The following is a 25,941-nucleotide window of genomic DNA, read 5'->3' on the forward strand; positions in this document are numbered from 1 at the left end:
CTGTCTCGTCTGCCTCGCCGTGACGGAGTGGCGACGCGGCGACCAGTCGGGGACCGCCACTAAATGGCGTAACGTGGTCTTACCGGAGCACGGCCCGAACGGGAGCCTCGCCGCGGGGGCGTCCTCGCCGTCCTCGCACTCGCCGGGAAATGGCGCCAAGTTTCTAAGTGTTCCTCTTTGCGTCCGGCAGGTCGGCGACTGCACCGAGAAGCTGGCCTACGACGCGCTGTCCACGGACCCCGCGCTGCGCGGGCTCGTCCCGCGGTACCACGGCAGCGTCACGTACCGCGACCACACCTTCATCGAGCTGCAGGACCTGCTGCACGGCTTCGTGGACCCGCACGTGATCGACGTCAAGATGGGCACGCGCACCTTCCTGGAGTCTGAGGTGGACAACCCCACGGCGCGCGCCGACCTCTACCAGAAGATGGTGGCGCTGGACGCGAGCGCGCCCACGCCCGAGGAGCACGCCGCGCAGGCCGTCACCAAGGTGCGCTACATGCAGTTCCGCGAGCAGCAGAGCTCCACGCACTTCCTGGGCTTCCGCGTGGACGGCATGAAGGAGCGGGGGCTGCCGCCGCGCGCCTCGGACCTGCGCAAGGTGGCCAACCGGCAGGAGGTGGTGGCCAGGATGGCCAACTTCCTGGGCGGCAGGAAGGACGTGCAGCGCCGCCTGCACTCGCGCCTCTGCGACATGCGCGCCCGGATAGAGCAGTCCGCCTTCTTCCGCACGCACGAGGTACGCCCCGGGTCCCGGGTTCAAATACCCACTTTCCCATCTTTTTTGGAAAAGTTTTTTGGTTGTTAGCTTCAAGGTGGTAATGTGATTTCCCCTTTGCAGGTGATCGGATGCAGCATCTTCATGCTGTACGACGACAGGCAGGTGGGAGCCTGGCTCATCGACTTCGCCAAGACCGTGCCCGTCCCCGAGCACTGCACCCTGGACCACCGCACGCCGTGGACGCCGGGCAACCGCGAGGAGGGCTTCCTCTTCGGACTCGACAATCTCATTCAAGTGTTGGACGACGCTTAGAGGCCGAGCCGTGCCGAGTCGTGCCGAGCCGAGCAAAGACTGCCGCTAGTTACCCAAACAAAGACACAACCACTGTTGTCAACTTGTGCAAAGATTTGATTGCCAAATATGACTGCCAATTCTCTGTTCCTCTCATTTTTCTTCCTTTCTTGTTCTTTTGTTTTATTTTCAAATGTTTCTCTGAGCTGACAACATTGGACCCTACTTAGTTAAGTAAACCTGACAGCAGGTATTGCCGTTCTACTGTGTAGAATGTTATTTATATGTGATAAGTTTGTGAATGACAAACTTTCTTGTAGTGACTTACTTTAGGCCTTACCATGAAGCAATACATGAGTGCATATTGTATAGTCATTACACATAGCCGAGTGCAAATAATATTATTTATTCAGTATTGTTATAGATAAGTGCATCATTTTGTAAATATTCATCATAAAATATTTTTATTATGTGACTTAATATTTGTAACTGTTTTATACTATTTTAGATGAAGATGCCAAGCTGTCACCTTTTTCTTATTATATATCTCCAATGTGTATTATTTCTATTTTGTTTGGCACAACTGTAGAAAGTTGAGTTTCTGATCTACATGCTCTTCTTTTCCGTTTTATGATTGGTCAGAAATGTATAGAGGTAGAGAGACTGCTTTAGCTATGAAACTCATTTGAGGTTTAGTTGGACAGGTAGAACGGAAACTCAACTTCAGTCCTAACTCTTTCACAATATTCTGGACGTGGAATTCATATAGTCTAGCTGGAAGTGAATTGCTTTAAACAGTTTCTCCGTATGCTTCTCTCATTACAGTTGGAGAAATTTTCTCATTGCCTCTAAATATTTTTGGTTTAGTTTTCATTTATTTTATGTTACATATGTGAATCTGTGATAAGTGACTGCAATGGCATTGTTTTTGTTTTTTTTTTCTCTTTTCAATAAATCTGAACTGTAAAAGATTTTTTAAGAAAACAAGTTGGCTCTTTGCTTTCAAACCACGCCACTGCGTGGCGGAGTTCTTACCCTCGCCCTTTCATCTCATTGGTCTATAGACCGGTACCAGCACTGCTCGATTTCGTCTCGTCTTTGCCAAACGCCTGTTAGAGCCCGTAGGAGATTCATATTTTTTTCCATGTTTTAAAAGGTTTTTAAGGCCCGTAGGAGGGGATGCCTAGCGCCTATACGATCATGTGTGGTCTAGCCCTTAATGGTAATGGTAATGGTGGATGGCAGGGTAGGCAAGGCAACCCATCGAGCACCCAGGCCAGCGGGCTGCCTAAGCCCAGGGGGCTCGAGGGGGTTACGCACTGCCTCAAATCGCCGTCTCGAGTCGTACCAGCACGCAGTTGCCAATCGATTCCTTTTAATTTGGTTGAGTGGCGGGCCGGCGGGCCGGCCCTTAGGGGTCGTCGTTGACGGTCAAGTGTGAGCGGAATGCGTCACTCACGCAGCACCCTTCGCGCTTGGTGGTCGGTGTTCTTGGGGCCCATCCCCCCCCCCCCGTCGGCATGCCTCTGTCGCCGCGGTCCGCGCTCGGCGCCTACAAGAACCGCGTCGGCGTGGCCCACGTCCAGCTGAACAGTGTGGACAGCGTGCCGGTCAGCCAGCTGCCGGGCATGTTCGAGGCGGAACGCGGTGGCAGCCCAGTGAGCCTGAAGCGCCAGGACGACGGCGCCATTGCTCTGGCCGCCCCGATGCACCTGATCGTCCAGCCCGCCCAGCCCGCCGCGAGCGAGCACGGCGTCGACGCAGCGGACGCGGCCACGCAGTCGCCGTTCTTCGACGGCCTGCAGCCTCTCGTGTACATGCTGGCCCTCTGCGGCTTCGCCCCCATCAGCTGCAACCCACGTGCGCACATACTTGCAGGGTTACGTTCAAGTCCTGCTAGTCCTGCAAGAACCCCTCTGTTTTGGCAGTGCGGGTGTCCTTCGACGTGCGGAACTCCACGCTGCTGTACGCGCTGTGCGTGCAGGCCTTCGTGGTGTGGTCGTGCTACCTCGCCTTCGCGTGGCGGCTCGGCGTGCTGGAGAAGGTGACCCCGGACGAGATAGACGACGGCAACATCCTGGACAGGGCCGACTGGCAGAACAAGTACGTGGCCTTCATGGCCATGGTGCACACCATCTGCTGGACGGTGACGCCCTTTATGTGGCTGGAGAGCCCTCGCGCCCAGCACATGGACGCGCGCTGCCGGAAGTTCATGGTGAGCCCGAGTTCGAATCCCAGCACCGCGTGCTTTCTGAAAACGGGCCAGTGATTCTCTTGGCTTGTGCCTACGGCTGCCTGCGGCCCCACGGCAGCGGCACTTCGGCCACCTCCTGGACCCCAGCCGGACGCGGGCCGACTACCGCAACGCCTGGATTGCGGTGGTGCTGTGCGACTTGCTGCTGGGGGGCGTAGGCGTCTTGTGGTGGGCCAAGGTGGTGGAGACCTCGCTCAAGTTGGCGCACTACGGCGCGCACTTCTACACCAACGCCCTCATCAACCAGGTCGCCTCCCTGTTCTGGTTCGGCTGCCGGCGCATCCGCCACGTCGCCGCCGCCCTCGCCGACCAGCTCCAGAAGGTGGGCGTCGCTCTGTCTATGTCGCTCCCCCAGCGGCCCGCGGGGTGCCTCGCGAGTGCGAGAGAGACAGAGCGAAACGCTGCGCTTGGTATGGCTTGGCAGGAGCTCGACGGCGGCGTGCTGACGCCCGAGAGGGTGCACGAGTTCCAGTGCGGCTGGCAGCAGCTGTGCGACATGAACGTGGACCTGGTGCCCACGCCGCTCAGCCTCACCATCCTCGTCATCTTTCTCATCGTGCTCGTCACGTTCTACACGTACTCGGCCCTGGAGCAGCTCGGCACCAGCTGGAAGGTGAGAGCTGCGCGAGCCGCGGGTTCCAGGTTCGAAACCATCTTTCTCCTGCTTCTGACCCTTTTCTGAGGCGCCGCCGTGGGCCCCGTGTCGCAGGTCACCGCCGCCATCATGACGGTGAACGTGCCACACTTCGGGGCGCTCTTCCTGGTGTACAACTCGGCCAGCCGCTCCGCCGAGACGGTGCGTGCACAGTGCACTGCGGGCACTCGGTCATAGGTCATTCCCCAGCGCAGTGTTTTGATGTACACCTTGCCGTGTCTTCTTTGCCCGACAGATTCGCGACACTTTCATGCGGATACTGCAGAAGCCTCGGTGGCCGATAGACGACGAACCCAGAGAAACCGAGGTACGGTAAGAAAGAAACCCACCAACCCTGCCACTTTCACCTCATTTCTTTACGCAGCGTGAAGAATGCGGCGATAAGCCCGGCCAGCGGACTTGCTTTCATTTTCATTGCAGCTGCAGAAATTCCTCGAGGTTGTTCGGTGGAACAGTCCGGTCGTCCGCGTCGGCGGCCGTTTTCAATTAACGACGAGTTCTTTCAACGCCGTGAGTAATCGAGTTTCCACTGCTCGCAGCCTTGCGCAACGAGCTCGGATTGCTAATCCGCGGTGCCTTCCCCAGGTCATCGCCGCCATCACCACCTACGTCATCGTCATCCTGCAGCTGCAGCTCGGCCTGCCAAGTCATGAGGCGTGGGACGAGGGACCGACGACTCCCTCCGCGACGACCAGCACTTCGTAGATTCAGCCAGCTTTACAGTGTACCCAACCCAACCGGAAACCGGTCTGCCACACGCCATGGACCGTGGAACAGGGTGGAGACTGATCGAATGGTTCTGTCTTATATTTCCAGTCTAGAGCGCGAAAAACAGTGAAAAAAAAAACAGTAGTTTTTGAGTTATAGACTTGCTGAGGCTGGATAATTTTGACGAGAATCATGTAGGTTCGTCATTTGGCTTTTTATAGTGAATAAAAATGACCTTGAGATTGTTCGGAACAGCAACTAGGGGGTTGCGTTGCACTCAATTATGCTTGTCAGGAAACAGAAAATGTCCCTCACGTTGTCCATGAGTTTCGTCCAGTCGAATCTTTGCCGCCGCCTTCCCGCTGCACTGGCAACACCGGCTCGATCGACTATTGGCAGTCCGTCCTGCGAACTGCCAACAGCGTCCTGCGAACAGTGCGGACCGGCAAAAAGTGGAGGGGGAAAGGAAGCCATTGAACTTGACGGCCGCCGAACAAAAATCTTGCGAGCCAACGCTGCAGGCGGATAATATTTAACTCGCCGCGCGGAATTCAGGGTCAAGAGTCAATTATTGTTGTGACACCGTTGAGTAGGAAAAGGTAAGACGTGGTTAGTGACAGTTTTAATGGTGGTGCTATGAAGAAAGCGGCTGCAAGCCCGTTCCAAGCGGACCAGTCAACTGTGGAAGTGAAGATGGAGGCCGACTAATCTCTAGTTGTTTTCCAGCCCAAAAGACTAAAGTTTTCTTATTTTGTGATGTGTTGAAAAGTATATCAGTTCAGTGTCCAGTCACGGAAGATTCCGTTTTCCCGCGAGTTGAGTTCGTTGTGCTCCGTTGAATCATGTTTCCCTTCGCGTTCGCTACTAGTGTTGTGTTAGTGTTGCCTTTCGGCGAGGGCGTGATGGTGTCTCGGTACCCGTTGCGCCTATTGCGCTGGGTCACAGGTAAGACTCCGATTACGGAAGCTTATTAATTTATATGGCAAAGACACCTTGCATTCAAGTGGGGTCGAAACACTTGCTGTGAAATGCCCGTGCGATCGCTCTCGAGCTCGCGTCCAAACCGCTTCTAGGTTAAGGTGGCCTGAGGCTATGGGGACAGCTGCTTGCGGTGAAAATGATCCATTGGTCCGCCGCGGCACCGCAGCCGGTCCCCGTGTCCCACACTCTGTGCCCAAACATGCGTCTTATCCACAGTTTCAATTATGCTAATAGGTGCAGCAGGCCCTTTCATGCTTGTAGCTAAAGGTAGGGTTGACAAGGTCAAGTTTGAGACTATTTTGTTTCTTTGGTTGTTTACTTTTGGTTCAAATCATTTAAGATGTCAGCTCTGTTGTAAGACATAGAGGTATTTGACTTCGGTCGTCAGTTTGCAAAACCAAAGTCATTTGTCAATCATGTGACATTCTGCTGCTTTCATGTAGAGGTTATGTTTGTGTTGAGGTGAACTGTGGTTAAGTTGCATTTTTATGGAAGTTTTCATTTTCAAAACATTACTACTCTTCGATGTTTTGAGGGCCTTTTAAATTTAAAATGGATTCCTAATGCCTATCTCCGCTTTTGACTTACAACAATTTTGTGTTTTTCTTTATTTTATTTGAGCAAACGAGAACTGCAAATCAAAATGGAAACTACTTTGTATTTCCACCCATTTTAATATTAATTCCATGGATAGCATATTTCTTCTCTAAAAATTACTATCTTTGTTTGTGATTGGACTTAAAAAATTTATATGTTGAGAGCAAGGCTTTGGCTAGTTTGGTGTGTGAAACAGTGTGTAAGGAAGGTTATTTTGCATCATAGTTTATATTTGTATCAAAGTTTTATGCTCCAACATTTTTTATGTGCTAGTGTTAGTTTCATAATATTATGTAACAAGGAACTTAAGTTAAAGCATTAGTTGACTGAGATTACAGAGTAATTTATATTTGAGTACTATTGAATAAGAAAGTATGTGAGGGTATAAATTGAGCTCTCAGCACTTTGCTGACCTCATTTAGTCCCATTCCCTGATTGTGTTTCAACATGTTGTTTGTGCTTGCAGGTATTGCCCACTCAACTGATGGATTCGGAGAACTCTTTGGATGGGGTGGATGGAGAGCTGAATGCAGGAAGCAGAGGTTACGCATCATCTGATGAAGAGAAGATCCTCAATTATGACACTAAAGCACAGAAAGCCCCGCAAAGTCCGCCAGACAGCCCACCCGGCAGCCCACCTGGCAGCCCTGGACAAGATTCCACTCTTAACTCGCACAGCTCTGGAAGTCCTCAAAGAAATTCACCACCCAGTAGTCCCTCAGAGATGAGAAGATCGGAATCCAAAAGCCCTAGTCCACAAAGGCGCTCACCTGTAGGCAGTCCTTCAAGAGGCTCTCCATCTGGCAGTCCCTCTAGGCGTTCACCTTCGGGAAGCCCCTCCAGGGGGTCATTGTCGAGGAGTCCTACCAGGCGCTCACCATCTGGCAGTCCTTCAAGAGACTCTCCCTCAAAAACACCTCCTGGGAGCCCCAAATATCCTTTGACCAAGAAACCATCGAGTCCTGGCAGCCCTAGGAGTGAAGATGCACCCACACGCAGCTCCCCTTCTCATCAGTCATCCAAATTCAAGCAGTCCCCTTCTCTGCAGATGCATGACAATAGACAAGAGAGGGGAAGTTATTCGCGGCGCTCTCATGGAAAGAAGTCGAAGCGCAGAACGGATGGTAACGCATCTGATGGCAGTGATGATGGCCGAAGCAATATTTCATCTTCTTCATCGTATAGTGATGCTGCTGAAGCTAAAAAGAATTCTGCTCACTTAGAAAATGGTGACAAGTCAGAAAGAGGTAAATTTGAGCCACACAAGGCTGACGATCTATCAGATGTGTCAGATCTTGACAGTGCTGCTGGGGATGGAAGTTTAGACTCACTCTCTGATGACGAAGCTTCCCGCAGAAAGAAAACCAAGGATGAGGTAAAAAAGGCACCCTCTCCTATAACACATACCTCAAGTATTCGAAAAGATATTGTGTCCCATTCTGATGAGATGGAGCAGTTGGACTTTGAAGCTGAAGAGCCTCAGGCTAAAGAAGATAAAGAGGATGGTGAATGTCCAGAGGCTGTTCGACGGCCAGAAAGTAGTGCAGCTAAGAGTGAGGCAGACGATGGGGAAGTTAAAAATGACGAGGTGGAAGAAGGAGAAATCACAGATGAAGATGAAAACCGTCCTGAAGAAACAGAGCCCCGACCAATTTGCAGATTCTACAATCGTGGTCAGTGCACATGGGGGTCAAGTTGTCGTTTCCTCCACCCAGGTGTTACAGACAAGGGCAACTATACAATGTTTGACATGGTACGCCCCCTTGTTCCCACTAATGGACCTCCCATGTATGGACCTGGGCCTATGGTGGACTACAGAGCTCCTTTAGAACGACCAATGATGGCTCCTGTTGGACCAATGTACTCTGCTCGTAAAGAAGAGGCTCCTGCATTGGAATCTGCATGGGAGCGAGGACTTAGAACCGCTAAAGAAATGATGCGAAAGGCATCGAAAAGGAAAGAAACAGACATGGACTTTGAAGAGAAGAAAATGAACTTGAGCTTAGGTCAAGATGAATTGGACAAAGAAAATGATTACTACACTCGGCCAGCCAGCCCTGCTCTTGATGAAGATTTAGAGCGTTGGAGGTACGACTATTTTTCTTATCCTGTCGGGTTTTTCCTTTGCTCCCTAGACTGTTATTTAATGCTATGAATGTGTTTCCTTTGTTGCAGTGAGAAAGATCCTGAAAGTAAGCATCATCGAATGGTGGTGTCAGACAGATATGAAATGGATCCTTACTATGGGGTAAGTTTTTTTCAAAGTTCAGTCTCTAAGTAACTTTGGATACTTCCATTGACCTACTTTTAATCACTTTATTTCATGTCTTTAGCATCACAGAGAAGGGCGGGAGCGATGGGCCCGTGGCCAATACGATGATGCTCGCCCTGGTTATCCAAGAGAGCACGTGTATGACAGTCGCCATCCAGGATCACATCATGATTCTCATGCTGCGTACAGGGCTCACATTCATCCATCCGCCCATCATGAAGCGTCGTACTATCCAGATAAATATGAAAGGAAAAAGAAATCTCACACAGTAAGAGAAGTTATTGTTCAACACACTCGCAAATCATCTCGAGCAGAGGAAAAGTAAGGACAACTGTCATCATTTGGAGATAAGTGTGTTTTAGTTGAGTGAAATTAATTAATTTTCCATGTTTGTGTGAAGGTCCAGCTCAGCTCCTCACAGAGGAGGACGTGGTGATGAGTGGGCAGATCCGTGGATGAGGTCCAAATCTCCCACCAGTAACCGAAAATCTAGGCCAACAAGAAGGCAGTCATATTCATCAGGTTCATCCTACTCATCTTCCAGGTAACTTGAATTAATATTTTTAATAATTGACGTCTAAGGCTCTGTATGTGGCTTGAATGTGATCTAATGAAAAATCGTTCTTTTCCATTTCCTGTATTCCTTACCTTGCCTAGGTCTTCTAGGTCATCCTACTCTTCTTACTATTCCCGCTCCGGTTCTAGATCTCGATCGCGGTCTCGCTCCAAGTCTCGCTCTGCCTCCGGCTCTCGCTCTCGCTCCCGCTCACCTCCCCATCCTCCTCCATCCCTTAGGCGCACAGGTGCAGGGCGTGGTGGCGGTGGCGGCGCCAGAGGCAGCGGCGGCAGCCCCGGCCAGGCCCGGCGCGACCAGCGACGCCCAGCCCCAGACCCTAGAGCCAGCAGAGGTACAGTGCAATGCTGCAATGCAGCAATACAGCAACGCAGCAACGCTGTGTTTGGATTGGATTTTGTGTGTCATTTGTGTAATCATAATTGTGTTTGGTAGGATCTAGAGCTGCAGCATCAACTCCTGACCCAGAGAAGCGTCCTGCAGCAGGATCTCGTAAACCTAGACCACCCTCACCTGGTGGGGCTCGTAAACCTGGTGCCAACTCAGGCTCAACTGCTGGGTATGTTCAAGTTTTCTAATCGCTTGCGTTAAATATATTGAACTTTCTCTTAAAATTGCTGAGTTTATTTTGGTTGGATGTGTTTAGTCCTGGCCGCTTAGCCGGCAAAGTGCGGCATTCCAAGTCATCTCGCTCGTCGTCATCAGATTCGAGTGGTTCAAGCAGTGATAGTTCAGAAACAAGTTTGAGTTCATCTTCAAGCAGCCGTGACCCAACTCCTCCACGTATGTTCATTAACTAGCTGTGCAACAGTGTTTATTCTTCTCTAGTAGGTCCTCAAAATGTATGTTAAAATCTGTTTTTATTTTACAGCCAAACCTAAAAAAATTCAGATGGATGAACGTCTTATGGCCCAGTCAACCAAGATTAAGGCTATGGATGCATTGAAGGTGACTTATTTTGCTTATTTTTTTGACAGCAATCTGAGTTCTGCAACCCATCCTTCCTCTCCTATTATAATGTTTTGGTTTTTTTTCTTTTTTCAGCTTTCCGGTCAAAAGCAACAGATCAAACTGACTCTTAAAACCCCAGGGTCTGGTCCTGCAGGAGTGCCAGATGATCCAAGAAGGAGTAAGTCATCTATTTTTGTGATTATGGTTTGCTCTATGAATTATGCTGTAACCTTTGACTTTCTTTTAGGTTCTGTGGTTGCTGGGAAGAAGAGAACAGCTGAAACACCACCACCGCCAGAAACAGCCAAAGTAAGTTTTTTTTCCTTTTTTTTCATTTATTTTATGTGCACGTTAAGTCATTTCTCCCTACATCCAATTTTAATGCAATTTTTTTTGTGTGTGTGTGTATGTACAGTCAACTGCTGCTGCTAAGCCTCCTGTGAAGAAAACTGCAGCTAGAAGAGAGGAACTTCTGAAGCAACTGAAAGCTGTTGAAGATGCTATTGCTCGGAAGCGCTCAAAAATTACATAGTATGCTGAATTGTTTGAGACAACAAGCTGAAGTATATTTCTGCTTGCACATATTGTACAGGTTACATAGTTTTATGAATGAATTTTGATGGTTCTGATCAATGAAATATATTGTAAAGTTGAGGCAAAAAACTCATGTATGTCCTCATGTCACCTTTCTGTTTGCATAAATAATATGCATATTTGTTTTGAATGATTTTACCATTCAATTTTATTTGATAAGTCACATGATAACTAGCTTCAATTAAGTTAGTCAATCATTCTGGAGAAGTTACAAAGAAATAGCTTTTCTTTTCAGTCCAAATTATGTTCCACATCTGATTGACATTGACCCTCCCATGACTGTTTTCCCATTTCTAAATTGTTGTTTTAATGTTTTCCCCGTCAAATAAGTTCATTACCAAAAATTGATTATGGCATTTGGCCCTGATGTATACTTTAATTTGTGGATTCAATTGTGTGAAGTGTGTTCCTATGTCATTTTAGGAGAATACCAACATTTGTGTAATTAGCTTTCCTCTAGTACATGCAACTCTACTGAGGAATTATAAGTGATATTACTGATGTATTTGTATGCTGTCTTTACTGTGAGTATAGAATGCATGAGTCAGAAGTTGTTTTTTTTTTTAAATTGTAGGATGGTATGGATGCTGGTTACTTGCACATTTTCTCAGATTGCATAATAATATCTGTTTACTCTTTGTCATTTCATTGTAAAATATACCTGCAGTTGTCCTACTTACACATAAATGTCGTTCAAATCATGTAATTGTTAAAAACATGAGTAGCTGGTATTATTGTTTCCAGATGTTTCTATTCTTGATCATCAGTAACCTTAGCAGTACTTACTTGTGCTTCCTGTAGACTGTTATTATGTGCTATTATATTTTTACTCATTTATATTTTCTCAGTGATCTACTTTTAGTTAATCTTGAGCATTTTGTTGTTCATGCTTTCTATTTAAATATTTTGTATGCTGTGTATGTAGCAAGATTAAACTATTATTGGCATCCCCATTAAATAATGTTTTGGATTACAATTTTCTGTGAGTTATCACTGCCAAAGAAGCCCTGTCCTCGTCCCCCCTTGTTTTTTTCCCCTTGGATGTTCCCCAATCTTATTTTTATTAAGGGGTGTGGTCGAGGTCACAACCGAACTAACAATTATCACATAGGTCAAAGTGCTCGAAGTGTAAGTCGAAGGAAGACATTTTCAGACTCTTGAAAAGTAGAGTGACAGATATTGTTGCGATGAGTAACTTGTGAAGAGTAAGGGTGTAAAGAGATATGTACCTTTTATTGGAAATAAAATTTCACAACACAGTCATATCTGCCATTTTTTAATATTCCCTGCACCTAATGTTGCCACCTGAAATAGCGAAACATTAATAGGGTAAAAATGAGTAATAAATCCAGTTTGAAGAAGAAAATTGAAAAATGAAGGAAACTTACAGTCTGAGTACTTTGTCTTTTCCCCCTGAAGCAACTCTCATGCCATCTGGAGCCCAGTCCACAGCGTAAACTTCATCAGCATGCCCAGGGAGATCTAGTTCCAGTCTGTGTGTCTTCATACTCCATACTGAGAGGAGAAGAAAGAGGTGAATCACTTTCATGCACTGACCTCGCAGCAAATGCTAAAGCAAACTTTGTCTTGTACTACCTTTGAGAGTGGAATCAGCACTGCCACTGACGAGCAAGCGCGAGTCTGGCGACCATCCTACCATGTAGACAGCCTGCACGTGACCTCGGAACGTTGCAATAAATCTATACAGACACGTGATAAAAATTAAACATGCAGCACAGAATGATAAATAAAACATTAATGCCAAAATTGAAAACTTTAAAGAGCAACTCACTTTCCGGTCTTTCCGTCCCATAACTTGACAGATTTGTCAAATGAAGCAGATGCAGCGTATCTTGCATCAGGTGAAAATTGCACAGAGTTGATTAACTGCTGGTGACCGGTCATTCGAGCTGCAGTAAAGGAAAAATAGTAAGAAAGAGTTTGAAAAAAAAATGATGACCATCAAAAAAATCCAAGATGGCCTGTGTTTATTTTAACTCACCAACAGCTTTCTTCTCTTTCTCAGGACTCCACAGAAACAAGGTGAAGTCATCTGAGCCACTAATCAATCGTTCACCATCCTCTTTTACAACATTCTTATAGCTCTGCTCAGCATCCCTTTGCAAAGCGGCTTCTGAAAAGGCACACGCAAAGATGGTTGGAATAATGCAATGCATGAATTCAAAAACAAGACAGAAGAAAAAAAACATCACTTACTGTCTTTAGTCACTCCATGAGGATTGATAATAGGATCAAATGGGCCTATCCTTAGAACATAATCACAGTTAACAGCTAATGTATTAACCCAATGAGCATGACCTTCCAAAGTTCGGCACATGACACCCTAAAAAAGAAATTTTAATATATTAGGTACAATATTCTGCCAAGAAAAATTAAAATGTACTAATGTATGAGGGGCTTCAACTCACATCCTCAGCTCGCCAAACTTTGATTGTTCGATCCTGTGATGCCGAGTAAATCAATCCTGCACCACCCCAAACAACACAGGTGACACTTTTGGTGTGTCCTGTTAGAATCCGAACTGTTTGACCCAGAACAGTGTCCCAAATGCGAATGTCACCATCCTTTGATGAACTGGCTAGATATCTACAATCAGGATTTCTAAACAAAACAAAAATAATTCTTAATATTTAAGAAAGAGCAAACAATTACAAACAAAAGTAACAAACTTGAAATATACTGCAAATTTACCTGTGGTAAGGTTCCCAACTCAAGGAAGTAACCCACTGTTTGTGTCCAGACAATGTGCGGCCGACTTGCTTTCCAGACTCAGCATCCCAGATAATAATGTGGCCATGTTTACAAGCAGAAGCAAGGCGCGAAGAGTCCGGAGCCCATGCTATGCACAGAACCCAATGTCTGTGACCTGATTTTATAAGAGAAAAAGTTCATTTAAAATTTTAAATTAAATTACAAAGGAAAAGCTTGAAACAAAAATTGAGGAGCAAGTTAAACTGAGAAAAAGCTATCATACCTGTGCATGTGACATGAGGTGTTTGGGTTGTAATGTCCCACATGCGGACAGTCGTATCACCAGAACCACTGGCAAGAAGTTTTCCATTTGGGCTAAAACGAACTGATATCACAGCTTCAGCATGTCCAGGCATGGAGCTGTCAATTTAAAAAAATTCAAGATTACATGTAGAAAAGCCAAAACTTTTGAAACAAGATAAGACAAGACACAATTATTTTTTTTAGAAAAAGGAATATTTTTTGAAATGCTAGTTACCTAGTACATCTTGTCACTGGCCGTACTCTAAATACAGCCTGTTGTTGATAAATAATGTCTATAACTTCTTCTGTGTTTAAGGTGTCTTTGTCAAGAGCATTTTCCAAAGAAGCCGTAATTTCTCTCTCTTTCACGAGAAAAATATATGGCATATTCTCCTCCTGTCAAAGAAAAATATAGTTTAAGCGTGAAAGTCTCCCGGAATGGATATTAGCAAGCCAATGAGATGGTACCTGTTGTAGAAGAGCATTGCAGATCAATTGCAATTTGTCACGTGTTATATTCAATGGAAGGTCAAGTAAATTTCCGATAGCTTCTCCTGCCTCTGACATAAACCGACAGAGAACAGTCTTGTTGCTATCCACGTCCATTGCAGCGTCTTCCATTCTGCACACAAAGAAGAAGCATGCGGTAACAACACAAGAGGAAACTAGTTCCACAGTACAGAGATGGTAATAAGAAAAGGGAAAAAGACGGAGTTGACCAATTTCAAACACATTGAAATAAAAAGACATTAAAATATAACAGACTGTGATACCTTGTCACTTAAGGGCAACTTTCGGCCGACCGAACAAACTGATGCTGGTGGGCTTCCCCGATGCAGAGCACTTGCTTCGCGGCGATGGCGTGAGTCTAGTTCACCGCGAGGACGGGGCACTCACGTAACTCTGCAAATGACAACAAACTCCTGGAGGTTAGAATGCCCATGGGATCGCTCTTACAACGTGAGCCGAGCGCCCCCTCGCCCCCTCCCTCCCCCCTGCAAGCGTCGAAGAGGTTTCTTGTCCGGCCGCTAGGTGGCACTACTGCCTGCCCAAGGCTTCGCGTACGCGAGACGCGAGGGCGGAGCGGCGCGAGGCGCCGCGGCGCGATAGCATGGCGCTTATGAATGGAATGGAATTGACACGATTCAATGATTCGCCACCGAGGTCAACTGCGCTCACAGAGACGAAACACTTCACCAGTGACCACGACCGCAGACTGACAAATCTCTCTCCGACGCGGACACGATCGCGGAGTCCCCCAAAACCGCACGAAACTCGCAGTGTGCCGAACTAAAATCCGTTGTCTTCCACATTCCGCCAATGAGTTCTGTTTGCAGCGTCTCCGAGGATGAGTGAGATGTCGAGCCAGGCCTACCGCCACACTGTGGACAAGGTCGGAGGTCGGACCACGGACAGCCCAGCGCGCATCATGGCGCGCATGGTCGGCGCCTGGGTAGCCGGGAATGCACCGCGCCCGACCGCGGCAGAGGCGTGGCGGTGTGGCGGAGGCGCGGCTGTTTCCAGGAAGGCTGGAGGTTGTCACCCTCTCGCGGTGTCATTCCCTTCCCCGCGGCCCAGGCAGCGCGGCCCAGGCAGCGCGGTACAGTGCTGCTCCCAGGCGGGGGGTGGCGGAACCTCGGCGGTGCGGGCGGTGCGGGCCATGCGCCCTGGGGCCCGCGAGGGGGTTGGATTCGCCCCGTTCGCCCTGCTGCTCTGCCTGGCTCTGCCTGCCCGTGCCGGCACCATGGCTGCCGGGCTGCCAGGCCGCCAGCTCGGAGCGACTCTGGCGGGGTGGGCCACGGCAGTGAGTGCTGGGCACAGGGCGGAGCGGCGCGGCGTGGCGGGGCGTAGCGCGTAGCGAGCGCCAGAGCGCCAGGGGGTGGCTTGGGTCTGCCTGCCTTGCCGTCGACGGCCTGCGACGGCCACCGCGGCCATCGCGTTGTCGCGTCGAGCCTTGCGTCGAGCCTTGCGTCGAGCCCCCGCGGGGGATGTCACCAGGCTCGGGGACTCGGCGGCCAGCAGCGAGGACCTCAGCGAGGACCTCAGCGAGGACTCGCCAGTGACGCGGCCCCCGGCCACCTTGCGGTGCCTTGCGGCCACCGGGCTGCTCCCGGCCCCAGCATGACACCCCGGCCACGGGCCGGGGCACCGACGCCGGCCCCGGCAGCACAACGGGTAGGTTCCACGATGACCCGTGAGGTTGCCACTCCTTGTCAACCCGCTGTCACTCCCGCCACTCCTCTCGGCGCCCCGCGACGCCACGCGACGCCCCGCGACGCCATGCGACGCCATGCGTGGCGCGGACACCGCCTTGCCGCCTCGCCGCCGCCGCTGCCAAGCACGCTGCTCAAGAGGATCGATTTTAACGCAGTGTACGGCCCCAGCCCGCCGACAGGGCCGACAGGCGTACCCTGCCCGGCGGGCTCCCTGGCGATCCTGACGGGCTTCGAAACAGCTGACAACCTGGCCTGCTGGTCTGCCCGCCTGCCGGTCTGCCGGTCTGGTCTGCGAATGCATGCGGAACGATGCGGAGCGATGCGGAGGGAGGAAAGAGGACGGGGCGACCCTCGGCTACGCTAGGCCGCTAGGCGGCCCTCGAGCCCGAGAGTGAGGGACGGATGAACGGGGCACAGCGCGGCGCAGCGAACTCTCGCTCTCCAGCTGCTCTTGCCGCTCTTGCCGCTCTTGCCGCTCTTGCCGCTCTTGCTGCGCTTGCTGCGCTTGCTGCTTGCGCCCCCGCTAGCCCGCTAGCGGGGCTCTGCCAACTTAAGGGCGTAGGAGCGGGTGGCTACTCTGAGAATGGTAGCATCCGAGAGCGTTTTCGGGTGCATCCGCAGTCGTCTGAGGCCGGGCCCCCGATGCCCCGTAGACCTGGTTCGCAGACAATGCACCCTCCTCGGCCGGCTGTTTATGGCCGGCCTGCCGGAGTGCGGGTGAATGACACCCCGGCACGGGGCTCGGCCTGGGCCGCACGGAGCAGATCGCCAGCTTTTCGTGAGCTCGGGGCCGGTCTTCAACTCCAAGTCCAAGTTTCAGGTCAAAATCAAAAGTTTTGACCAAATTTGACAAAATATTTTTTGCGAAGTACTGATTATTTCTATGTAGCTGAAAAAGTTGTTTTCGTTGCTCTGTTAAAAGTGGCCGCAGAAACTTAATTTTTAGATGGATAGATCAAAAATTTCATCCCGAGTGCAATGGTGAACATCCCATGAGTGTCAAACGACGCGTTAAAAAAATTTAGCTTTCAGGTAGCGAAGGGACCGCCTCCCTTTTGTGTGGAGAGGCCTGCTTCACAATGGGCTGCGCCGAGGCGACGATGATGACAGGCTGATTTATTACCCCCAGGCCCAAAATACAAATTTTCAAACGAGCCTTTTCGCGTTTTTGGAACATGCGGCAGTGGATTCGTCGTTGAAAGCTGGGTCTAATGGTGTTTGAATTTTTGTTCTACGATAATTTCTACCAAAATCGCGACGAAAATTGGCCAAAACTGGTCGGGACCCGGTGCCGCCTGCCTTGCAGACGGATCCTCGACGGCTCCCCTATTGTCCGCCCGGCGCGTCACCCCGGACCCCGACTACCTGCCTCGAGCTCCGCTGTGCGACAGAAACAACACATCGGCCGAAGCAGCCTGTCTCTCTCTACTGGTGCAGGACCTTCAAATCTGAGTGATTTTCTAGACCACACGACGCGAGTACCACACCTCCTAGAGAAATGGAAAAAACTTGCCCGTGAAGAGAAAGGCATGGTCTAGGGGATGTGATGGTCCATTTGTTCGCCCTTTCATTAGATTCCGCTCCGGAGCTTCCTGAAAATCACTCATTTTCAAGGCGTTCCAGTTACGTTCCTAGACGTTAGGGCGCAAATTGGAGTAGACCATCGCCTGCATACAGTCCCTGCCAACAAGTGTGCAAAGTTTCAAGACGCTGCGACCCTTGATTTCCCCGTCGTGTGGTCTGGAAAATGTCAAAAACCGCCAAAATTTCGAACTTTGGGGCGTCGCGACGCCGAAACTATGCGTCGCCGGGCAAAACGGTTTGACATGGTGCCTTACCACATCGATCACTATCAATTGGCGAAAAAAAATTTTGCGCTCCTACGGCCTTAATGAGGGAGTAACTTGAGTGGCGGCCGTAACCGGCAGTAACAGTGGCGTGCACGGCGCGGGGGCGTTACTCTCGCCGAGCCGCACGCCATTCCGAACGGCGCCGTCGTCGCGCTGTCTCTCTCGCACCCCTCCGGGACGCCGCACGAGTGAGAGAGAGACAGCGACGTGTTCCGGTCTGCAGCGTGCGCGGAAGCGAGAAGGACACGCGGCCGAACGTGCCGAACGACTCCGAGGGTTCGCTTCGTCGCTCTGTCTCTCTCGCACGCCTACGGGACGCTCCATGAGTGCGACAGAGACACAGCGACGGAACTCGGCACCGGCAGATCCCCGGAACCACGCTTCGCGTGCGCGTTCTTCCCACGTTTTTTCCACGCGGTGCACACGGCACGCGGTCGGCCGAGACGACATCAAAAAGCGAAACGTGCTCGCGTGCGTGAGGCGCGGCTTTTCGCGCGGTGGGTGTGAGGACGGCGCGGCGAGGACGGCGAGGACGGCGAGGACGGCGAGGACGGCGAGGACGGCGAGGACGGCGAGGACGGCGAGGACGGCGAGGACGGCGAGGGAGGACGGCGTGTTTACCCATCGCGGCGTTTGATGCCGCCGCCTGCCGGGCGGGCCGGGCCGGCTAGGCCGGCAGCACGGCCGGGGGCCCAGAAGGGGCTCCAAAGGAGGCTCCAAAGGGGGGTCACTCCGCCAGCACCACTCCGACGCTCCCAGCGCGACGGCGTGGCGGCGTGGCTCATTTTGGCGCTAAATTTATATTATTCATGAGCTGGGCGCAGTAAATTCCCCCCGTTAGGGGATGCAGCCTTCTGCGAACCTCCTCGGACGGGCGCGCGCCGCTGTAGTCGCTCTTGCTGCTTTTGCCACGTCCTTCCCTGCTTTAAACACGCACTTTGGGCGTCCGGAAGTAGGCAACCCGACGCGCCATCCATTGCCTGAGCCGCCCCTTGCACATAAACAAACCCGGGCGGAAAAAAAAAGACTCGAGAAAGCAAACTAATGCAACTCGCTTCACTATTCCCGTCCGAGTTTCTTCCCCAACCCTGATTGGTCAGGCGCGCGGGCGAGGCCGTGAGGCTGACACATCCGGCCCGGCTGATAAACAAACGCCTCTATGTAGTAATTATGCATGATCGTGATCTCGCTTTCCCAGGTTTTGGTGCGCGTCGCTTCTCGTGCGGAACGCCGTGGTCCAGCGAGCAGGCTGATGTCTCTCTCTCTCTCTCTCTCTCCGCATGGGCAGCCCCGCGAGTGCGAGAGAGACAGACAGGGGCCCGCTGGGCACCAGACCGGTCCAGTGGCTAATCAGATTGCAATGGTTCTATGTTCAAGGTCGCCAGGAACTGCGTACTGTATTACTCTGATTCTAATTCGCTTGCCTCTGTCCTCCAGGAGACGCGCCGTCGGCACGACCTTCGCCAGTGAACGGGCCACCCAAACCAGACCGTAAGTCATCAGCGAAACGGGCTGACCCGAGAAAATGAGAAGACAAGAAAGGAGTGGGGAAATGAAACTTTTTTCATATTTTTTTTTTCGTCGCCTTGTCGTCGGGCCGAGTTGGGATTGGCCGCACCTAGGGCCGTAATGGCGATGGGGACGCAGATGAAACGCTGGCAACGCCGGCGGTGAAAAATGGGGCACTTCCTTGCGAGTCCTGCGTGTCCTGCCAGTCCTGCCAGTCCCGCGGGCTGGGCCGGCCGGCCAGGCACAGGCACAGGCATGCTGTCCTAATCCCGGACCCTGGACCCGCCCCGCCGAGGGCCGAGCCAGGCCGCGCTGAGGGCGCAGGGCCAAAGCAACGGGGTGAGCGGGGCGCTTCAAGTAAGCCCGGACGGCTCGGCCTCCCTCGGCCCTCCGAAAGCGCGGAAAGCCAGCGCACCGGCAGGCCGGGGGCAGGCAGGCTGGCTATCAGGGACTTGCCACGTCCACTGTCGTCGCGTCGCCGAGAAAACGGAGAGAGAGAGAAAGAGAAAAAATGGCAGATGTGGCGGGGCCGTGATAAATATCCCTTCGGCACGGGAGCTGCCACCCTGGCGCCCTGCTCTGTCTCTCTCGCGCTCACGGGGCGGCCCGCTGGCCCGCAGGGGTGCGAGAGAGACAGAGCGACGCCAGTAAAGTCGCTGGGGCTCAATGGGCCGGGCGGCCGGGCCCCTGGCTGGTGCTGCCGCGCTGCCGGGTCATTAGGGACCCTCAAAAGAGCGTGCCTCTCTCTCGCACCCACGCGGCCGGCCCGCGGGTGCGAGAGAGACAGCCGTACTCGGCAGGGCTCGGCAGGGCTCGGCATCAGCCCCCTGATCCCCGCGGCGCGCGCGGCCCGCGGCAAAGTCATTCCTTTGATAAGTTTATTGTTGCAAATTGATTGGCCGCCCCGCCCCAAACTCCCAACAAACTCCCCCGCTCACAGTGTAGCAAACCCGAAACCGGCCGATGTCGCGTATGCTGTCGCGCTTTTTTTTCGCTTTTTTTCCCCCGCCGCCGGCTCTGTAATGTATTCATGAGCGGATTGAGCCTGTTTGGGCGCCAATGAAGCGGCGCGGTGACGCTCCTGGAATCGGAGTGCGCACGGTTTGTCGCCTACACCGCTAACCGCTGTGCGGTTGGCTGCAGCGGGTCTCGGCGTACACGGCCAGAAATTCAGCCCAAAGTCTTTATACTCACGTCAGGAAGGTCTCGAAACGCCACCCGCATACATGAATGGGACGTTCACGTCGTCGTGCAGGTACACTCGCAGACAAGGTCAGTCACCGCCTTACGGCATCGGTCCCCGCGGGGCCAATGCTTCCGAGGCGCGCTGTGCGAGGCCGGGTTACACCGTCAGCTAAAGGGACTCCTTGCTTTTCGTTGCAGGATGTGGTCTCCGCTGCACCCGGCCCGGCCATGACGGGGGTCGACCAGCCCAGCCTACGGCGTGCCAACATGCTCTGCTGCGGCAGAAAGAAGGTGAGTCGTCAATTTCGTTTTAACAGTCTTTAGGGTGTGGGCACGCGCCTGTGTGTGTGCACGAGTGCTCGTGCGTGTGTGCGCGCCACTTTGGCCAGTCAAAAGGGAAGCCAGTGGGGTGGGGGATGACGCCGGCTTCGTCCTCCCCATCCCTCTTTCCCTTTGCTATCAAAGTAAGAACCCCGCCAGAGAAGGAGAGCGTAGCCCAGCGTAGCGAGCGGCGGGGAGAGAAGCAACGCCAGGTTACGTGCGTGGTTCTTGTTCTTCCATTGATTTCTTCCAGTGGAGGGCACCCCGCGGCTGGGGAGGGGTGGGGGTGTCGCGATTGCCACCTCGTTCTGCGCATACCCACGCACTCCCTGCCATCCCCGCACAGTGGGCTAGAAGACCGGTGGAGGCGGTCAAAGCCCCGGACGCGTTTTGTGCTCCAGAGTCGCTGAAAAGGACTCAAATCGAACGTGTCACCCCACTGGTGGATTTCTCGCTCGGAGAGCAATCCATTGGTGGGGTCACACGTTCGGTTCGATTCCCATTTAGCGACTCTGGAGCTCAAAACTCGTCGATTATACTTCCACCTTTCTCTGTCGGGGGTACGGGTACGGCACTGGAAAAGTCTGGCCATTTGTTTCCCCCGGAATGCCCGAGGGACATCAAGCTAAGCAGGAGGCCCCTGAACGCCCCGCCGGCCCGCCGGCCGACACTCGGTGATGGATTGCGAACGCGACTTCGCCTTGGACTCTACAACATCGCGGCCTTCGAGTCTCTGCCTCTCATTGAACACCCCACGAGACGATTCCGTAAAGCATCGTTGCACCAACCATCCTTTTCCAGTGTACAGTCGTGAAGCGCGTGTCCACCTTTCGATTTCGACGCCCGAAGGTGATGGATGGTGCCTACCCTTCGGGAAGCTGCTCCTTAGGTCCGGACCTCCCGCACCCTGGCTGCTGTTCGTTCTGTTCGCGTGCCCGCGTCGCTCCGTCTCTCTCGCGCCCCGGCGGAGCGCTACGAGGGCGAGAGAGAGACAGAGACACTACCCCCAATTACCGTAACGACCCTCGCTACCGGCGCGCTCCGCCCGCTTATTAAATCGAAACGAGTGTGTCTTCTTACACGGCACGGCTATTTTAATGGGGTACGAAGCTGCTGCTGCTCCACTGCAAGGCGCCGAGCGGCTCCACGCCGCGCAGGCCTGTCGGCCGGGAGGCCTATTGGACGGTCGGCGGGCGCTCGGGCGCACGCGGCACTGTAAGCCGGCAGGCAGCGCAACTCCACGCTCGTCGCACAGTGGGCCAGAAGACCGGCGCAGGCGGCCGATACTCTGACGCGGTTTGAGCTCCAGAGTCGCTAAACAGGACTTGAACCGAACGTGTGACCCCACCAATGGATTGCTCTCCGAGGAATTCATTGGTGGGGGTCACACGTTATTCGGCTCGAGTCCTGCTTAGCGACCCTGGAGCTCCAAACGCGTCTAGAGTTTTGGCCGGCGGTGCTGGTCTTCTGGCCCACTGCCGCGTCTCTCCTCGAGGGAGCCTCACAGGGAACGCGTTGTGATTCGACGGTTCGACTAAAGCCCCCCGAGTTGTCGCCGCTCTCCCTGCGAGGCTGTGTGAAACAGTGCACGCCCGTCGGCGCGCAGCGCGCAGGGGGTGGCTGGGGAGGATGGGCAAATATTACAGTGGCCTGGAAAGGCGGGCACAGACCCCAGGCAGCCCCAGCAGCAGCCCCAGCAGCAGCCCCACCAATGACCAGGGCGTCTCGGATCCGCCAGAGACTCTGTTGACCTCTGTCCATTCCAGCATCCAGCTACGCTAGCGGCACCGGGCCGACAACCCATCTGCTGATAGCGGCAGACAGCCTGCGAGGCGGGGGCGGCGCTGGGGGTGGAGGCTGGGGGGAGGGGCAGCACTTTCACTAATTAATATGACAAAAAAGGGAAACAAAATTCCGGCCTAAGTGATCCTCCATGTGGCTCTGCCTAAAAATTCATCATGTCACAAAAACGTTTTGACGAAACTGTTGGTGTCTAAACGGTTTTTTAGAAAACGGCTGGGTGACCTGAAACAGTAAACGACCTTGCCTCCGCGTGTGACCGAATGCGTGGCTGTGAACGTGACGGGGGGGAAAAGGGGGGGGGGGTCCTTGATCCACTCCGTGCACTAACAGAGCCCGAAACGCCAAACCAAGCGTAATAAGTGAATTTGGCAGTCGACGTATGGGCCCCGGCCCCGGCCCCGGCCTAGGCCTCGGGCTTGGCTGGTCCCGCTCCCGCTCCGCCCCATCCAGGCCCCCTTCCAGCAGCACCACCGCAAACCCATCCAACTCCAGTGTGGTGGATGGATGGCAAGCGGCGCCTAGCGGCGCCCAGACCCAGCAGCCAGCCCGCGCGCCCCGCCCAGCACGTCAAGGCGGGCGGCAGGCAGGATGCCCCAGGGCGGTGCGGCCTGGCCTGGCCTGGCCGGACGGACGGCCGGACTTCGGTCGGCGTGCTGTGCGGGGCCGTGCGCGCAACCTCCGGCGTAACGTGTTGCACCGGCCCGGAATTTATGAAAGCAAGCGACACGAAACGACACTGAGAGGAGAGCAGAAGGTCTGTGGTATTTCCGATTCGATTTGGCAAGTTTTGAATTGGCGGTCGGAAAGGCGTGGCTGCGCGTCGCGAACCCGTATCAATTAGCCAACTTGGAGGTCATTTTAGTAGTGGAGGGGGGGGGGGGCAGTGTGTGGCGGCAACGCCCCTCGAAGATGGCAGTGGCGAGGCTGGCGCGGATCGCGGCAGGCTCGTTCCGCTCTGTCTCTCTCGCACCCACCCGGCACGCCCCGCGAGTGCGAGAGAGACAGCGCAGCTCGGGGAGGGACGCGAAATAAAGGGGGAGAAGTTGGCCGTGGGAGTGAGGGTGGGAACAAGGGGAGGATTTGAAAAGGGGGCCTGTGCAGGTGTGGCAAGGGTCAAGGGGGGAGGAGGGGGGGGGCGTCGCGGAGCCCCAAGGAGGGCAGACGCAGCCAATCGGGCGTGGTGGCGCGAGCAGAACGCCAAGAAGACTATGGCCGTGGCGGGGCGGGGCCGGGCGCGGCGTTCTTAGCCTTTCAGAACGCGACTCGTGGTTCAAGGCTGAATAGTGGAGAGTCGAACGCGTTCGGCCGTCAATGAGTCGTTGTGGGCCTTGTGCTCGGCCTTGTGCGTGACTCATGCGGAGTGAGAGACATAAGGACCGTTTTTATTTCTCTCGAGGCGCGGCGCCGCGGGGCAGTGGCGACTCGGTCGTCAAAGGAACCACTAAAAATGACGGAATTGTTTCGTTTTTTCGGCGTTTTACGGTGTCGCCGCGCTCGCGTGTCCTTCGGATTCCAGTGACTCAGTTTCCTCTGTGTTGGCGCGGTATTTTCAACTCAGCCTGCAGTTTATTTTCACAGTGGCGAAAATGATCCCGCACCGTCCGCAGTGCGCACCCACGCGCGTAGGCCGTAGGGCGAATCTTGAAGGCGGCGCTGCGTCCTTCAGGGCGAATAAACAAAATTTTGCCGCCAGGTAAACAGTTTCCCGGTGTGCGGTGTTCGCGGCACAGTATCAGAATGAAGGAGCCATTTCGGGGGGGGGGGGGGGGCCTCCTTCCCCACGGTGATTGTCCCTATCTCTGGCAGGATTAGGCCGGCAAGGGGGGAAAGCGTCTCTGTGTGTTTCCGCAGGAAAAGCGGAGGAAACGGAGAAAATGGAGAGGCAGAGCCACGTTGCAGCGCCACCGCAGCTTGAAAGGCGTTCCAGTGTGAAAATCAACCGAGTTTATAAAGGGCACCTTCACCTGCTCTAGAGATTCGGTCACTTTTTGACCAACTTGGCGAGGCTGGTGCTCCCTAACCGGGGGGGGGGGGGGGGGCAGCAACAACTTCCCACATTCGTTGTACAAAATTTGACCACAACTCTTTCGCGACCGGTCGTTACCAAATTCGGGTTTTGAAAGTGGCCGGCCGGCCGCTCGCACCCGGGCCTGGTCCGAGGAGGCCTGGGCCGCACAGTGGGCCAGAAGACCGGTGGAGCGGCCAAAATTCTATACGCGTTTTGAGCTCCAGAGTCGCTGAATGGGACTCGAACCGAACGTGTGACCCCACCAATGGATAGCTCTTGGAACGAAGAATCCATTGGTGGGGTCACACGTTCGGTTGGTGTCCCATTCAGCGACTCTGGAGCTCAAAACGCGTCTAGAATTTCGGCCGCCTCCACCGGTCTTCTGGCCCACTGTGGGCCGTGCGTCCGAGCGTATCGGAGACAAAGGCCGCGCGTTGGTCGTGGGTCTGCGTGGACGCGGCGCGGGCGCTGGGCGCCTTTTTTTCTGGGCGGTCCGGACCCAAGATCAAGGCGCAGATCACACTGCGCTTTGGCTCGGCCGACTCCTCTCTGGCCCCGCCCCGCCCCGCCCCGCCCCGCCCCGCCCCGCCCCGTACGCCTTGGAGCACCTCGTTTCGGTGGAGCGGAAAGTGCTGGCCAAAGTTAGATGTCCTGATTAAAGATGGCGCGGCGCTCTTTGGCTCCAGCGGCGCTGCCACTGCCTTGCGCCCCTCCCTCCCCCCCTCCCTCCCCTCCCCTCCCCTCCCCTCCCTCCCCTCCCTCCCATCCCCTCCCTGGCGTCGCCGCCTCAGGCTAAATGATTCCGAACTCCGAACGACGCTTGTCGCGTGTCTCCAAACGAATGCAACAATGTTCAGAGGAGCGTGGCATTACCGTCGTTTTCGGCCTGATGTCTTGTTCCTGCATCGTCCGTGTGCCTCCAGCCGGTCAGCACCCAGTAATTTCGCCCAAAACTTCACGTGCAATGAATCAGTGACTCGAATTGCTAGGTTCGACGCATCGCAAGGTCAGGAAGGCCAATTTGCCAGCGGGTGCACATCATGGCTCTAGTCGGACGTGTCCGGGACTCACGACCTTGGCGCCGCAGACTCCGCCGAGTAGACTCCGCGCGCCTTCGGGGGTCCGAGCGCGCCGAAGTGTACAGATAATGTGTCAGCATGCCAGTACTCTCAGGAGGATACCCTGAGCATGCCGACACATTATCTACACTACCATTTCTCTTTTGTCTTTGTGTCGTTATGTATAATGTATCATCTGCTAAAAACATCAATTTGACAGTGTACCGCCGCCCCCATTATTCCCGCCATATTTCCCTCTTGGCGGCCTGGGGGGGGGGGGCGAAAGCCAGGGCCGTAATGGCAGAGCCACCAGGTTGGCGGGGCGACGTGGCGAGACTTCCGGAACGGCGAATGAGGAGCCATCGTCTGCCATCGTCT

The 25,941-nt window shown here is 53.5% G+C and overlaps 5 protein-coding genes across 9 annotated transcripts in view; 4 read left to right on the forward strand and 1 right to left on the reverse strand.

The window, feature by feature from the left end:
• Positions 1 to 1,232, forward strand: part of LOC117645318 (inositol-trisphosphate 3-kinase homolog) — a 29,218-nt gene extending 27,986 nt beyond the window's left edge. For all 4 annotated transcript variants that reach the window (XM_034385405.1, XM_034385403.1, XM_034385404.1 and 1 more), the window contains exons 4-5: positions 191 to 739; positions 842 to 1,232. In XM_034385405.1, the coding sequence (XP_034241296.1) occupies positions 191 to 739; positions 842 to 1,033 (741 nt within the window). In that variant the 3' untranslated portion in view covers positions 1,034 to 1,232. The remainder of the gene's footprint in view (positions 1 to 190; positions 740 to 841) is intronic.
• A 1,300-nt stretch (positions 1,233 to 2,532) lies between these two features.
• Positions 2,533 to 4,948, forward strand: LOC117644714. Its single transcript, XM_034384327.1, has 7 exons — positions 2,533 to 2,638; positions 2,941 to 3,227; positions 3,325 to 3,879; positions 3,976 to 4,062; positions 4,157 to 4,228; positions 4,342 to 4,431; positions 4,507 to 4,948. Exons 1-7 carry the CDS (start codon positions 2,533 to 2,535, stop codon positions 4,624 to 4,626), a joined length of 1,317 nt encoding a protein of 438 aa, XP_034240218.1. The 3' UTR covers positions 4,627 to 4,948.
• A 130-nt stretch (positions 4,949 to 5,078) lies between these two features.
• On the forward strand, positions 5,079 to 11,861 carry LOC117644545 (zinc finger CCCH domain-containing protein 18-like). Of its 2 annotated transcripts, none has more exons than XM_034384093.1 (12): positions 5,079 to 5,228; positions 6,674 to 8,295; positions 8,383 to 8,455; positions 8,541 to 8,800; positions 8,880 to 9,023; positions 9,137 to 9,387; positions 9,489 to 9,612; positions 9,700 to 9,836; positions 9,925 to 10,001; positions 10,098 to 10,182; positions 10,252 to 10,313; positions 10,420 to 11,861. In XM_034384093.1, exons 2-12 carry the CDS (start codon positions 6,692 to 6,694, stop codon positions 10,534 to 10,536), a joined length of 2,934 nt encoding a protein of 977 aa, XP_034239984.1. In that variant the 5' UTR covers positions 5,079 to 5,228; positions 6,674 to 6,691; the 3' UTR covers positions 10,537 to 11,861. The 2 variants fall into 2 exon arrangements, with proteins under 2 accessions (XP_034239984.1, XP_034239985.1); XM_034384094.1 differs by lacking the exon at positions 5,079 to 5,228 and adding an exon at positions 5,261 to 5,574.
• Positions 11,813 to 14,600, reverse strand: LOC117644546 (notchless protein homolog 1). Its single transcript, XM_034384095.1, has 12 exons — positions 14,387 to 14,600; positions 14,082 to 14,235; positions 13,849 to 14,009; positions 13,594 to 13,730; positions 13,311 to 13,485; positions 13,028 to 13,220; positions 12,816 to 12,942; positions 12,601 to 12,732; positions 12,391 to 12,508; positions 12,195 to 12,298; positions 11,987 to 12,113; positions 11,813 to 11,903 (listed from the first exon to the last, which is right to left on the reverse strand). The coding sequence occupies exons 2-12, from the start codon at positions 14,232 to 14,234 to the stop codon at positions 11,891 to 11,893; spliced, it is 1,440 nt and encodes a 479-aa protein (XP_034239986.1). The 5' UTR covers position 14,235; positions 14,387 to 14,600; the 3' UTR covers positions 11,813 to 11,890.
• Positions 14,601 to 15,693: 1,093 nt separating this feature from the next.
• LOC117645571 (rho GTPase-activating protein 100F) overlaps positions 15,694 to 25,941 on the forward strand; it is a 39,528-nt gene continuing 29,280 nt past the window's right edge. The window contains exons 1-3 of the mRNA XM_034385870.1: positions 15,694 to 15,788; positions 19,117 to 19,170; positions 20,572 to 20,664. Of these exons, the coding sequence (XP_034241761.1) occupies positions 20,602 to 20,664 (63 nt within the window). The 5' untranslated portion in view covers positions 15,694 to 15,788; positions 19,117 to 19,170; positions 20,572 to 20,601. The remainder of the gene's footprint in view (positions 15,789 to 19,116; positions 19,171 to 20,571; positions 20,665 to 25,941) is intronic.

The sequence above is a fragment of the Thrips palmi genome, unplaced genomic scaffold (assembly GCF_012932325.1).
Source record: "Thrips palmi isolate BJ-2018 unplaced genomic scaffold, TpBJ-2018v1 HiC_scaffold_18, whole genome shotgun sequence".
NCBI lineage: Eukaryota > Metazoa > Arthropoda > Insecta > Thysanoptera > Thripidae > Thrips > Thrips palmi.

Coding starts and splice junctions, on each gene's coding strand:
- LOC117644714 (XM_034384327.1), top strand. CDS start 2,533: ATGCCTCTGTCGCCGCGGTCCGCGCTCGGCGCCTACAAGAACCGCGTC. Junction 3,228..3,324: donor CGCGCTGCCGGAAGTTCATG/GTGAGCCCGAGT, acceptor GCCCCACGGCAG/CGGCACTTCGGCCACCTCCT. Junction 4,432..4,506: donor CGACGAGTTCTTTCAACGCC/GTGAGTAATCGA, acceptor TGCCTTCCCCAG/GTCATCGCCGCCATCACCAC.
- LOC117644545 (XM_034384093.1), top strand. CDS start 6,692: ATGGATTCGGAGAACTCTTTGGATGGGGTGGATGGAGAGCTGAATGCA. Junction 9,837..9,924: donor CCGTGACCCAACTCCTCCAC/GTATGTTCATTA, acceptor TTTATTTTACAG/CCAAACCTAAAAAAATTCAG. Junction 10,314..10,419: donor CACCGCCAGAAACAGCCAAA/GTAAGTTTTTTT, acceptor GTGTATGTACAG/TCAACTGCTGCTGCTAAGCC.
- LOC117644546 (XM_034384095.1), bottom strand. CDS start 14,234: ATGGAAGACGCTGCAATGGACGTGGATAGCAACAAGACTGTTCTCTGT. Junction 13,486..13,593: donor ACCTCATGTCACATGCACAG/GTATGATAGCTT, acceptor TTATAAAATCAG/GTCACAGACATTGGGTTCTG. Junction 12,943..13,027: donor AAGTTTGGCGAGCTGAGGAT/GTGAGTTGAAGC, acceptor TTTCTTTTTTAG/GGTGTCATGTGCCGAACTTT.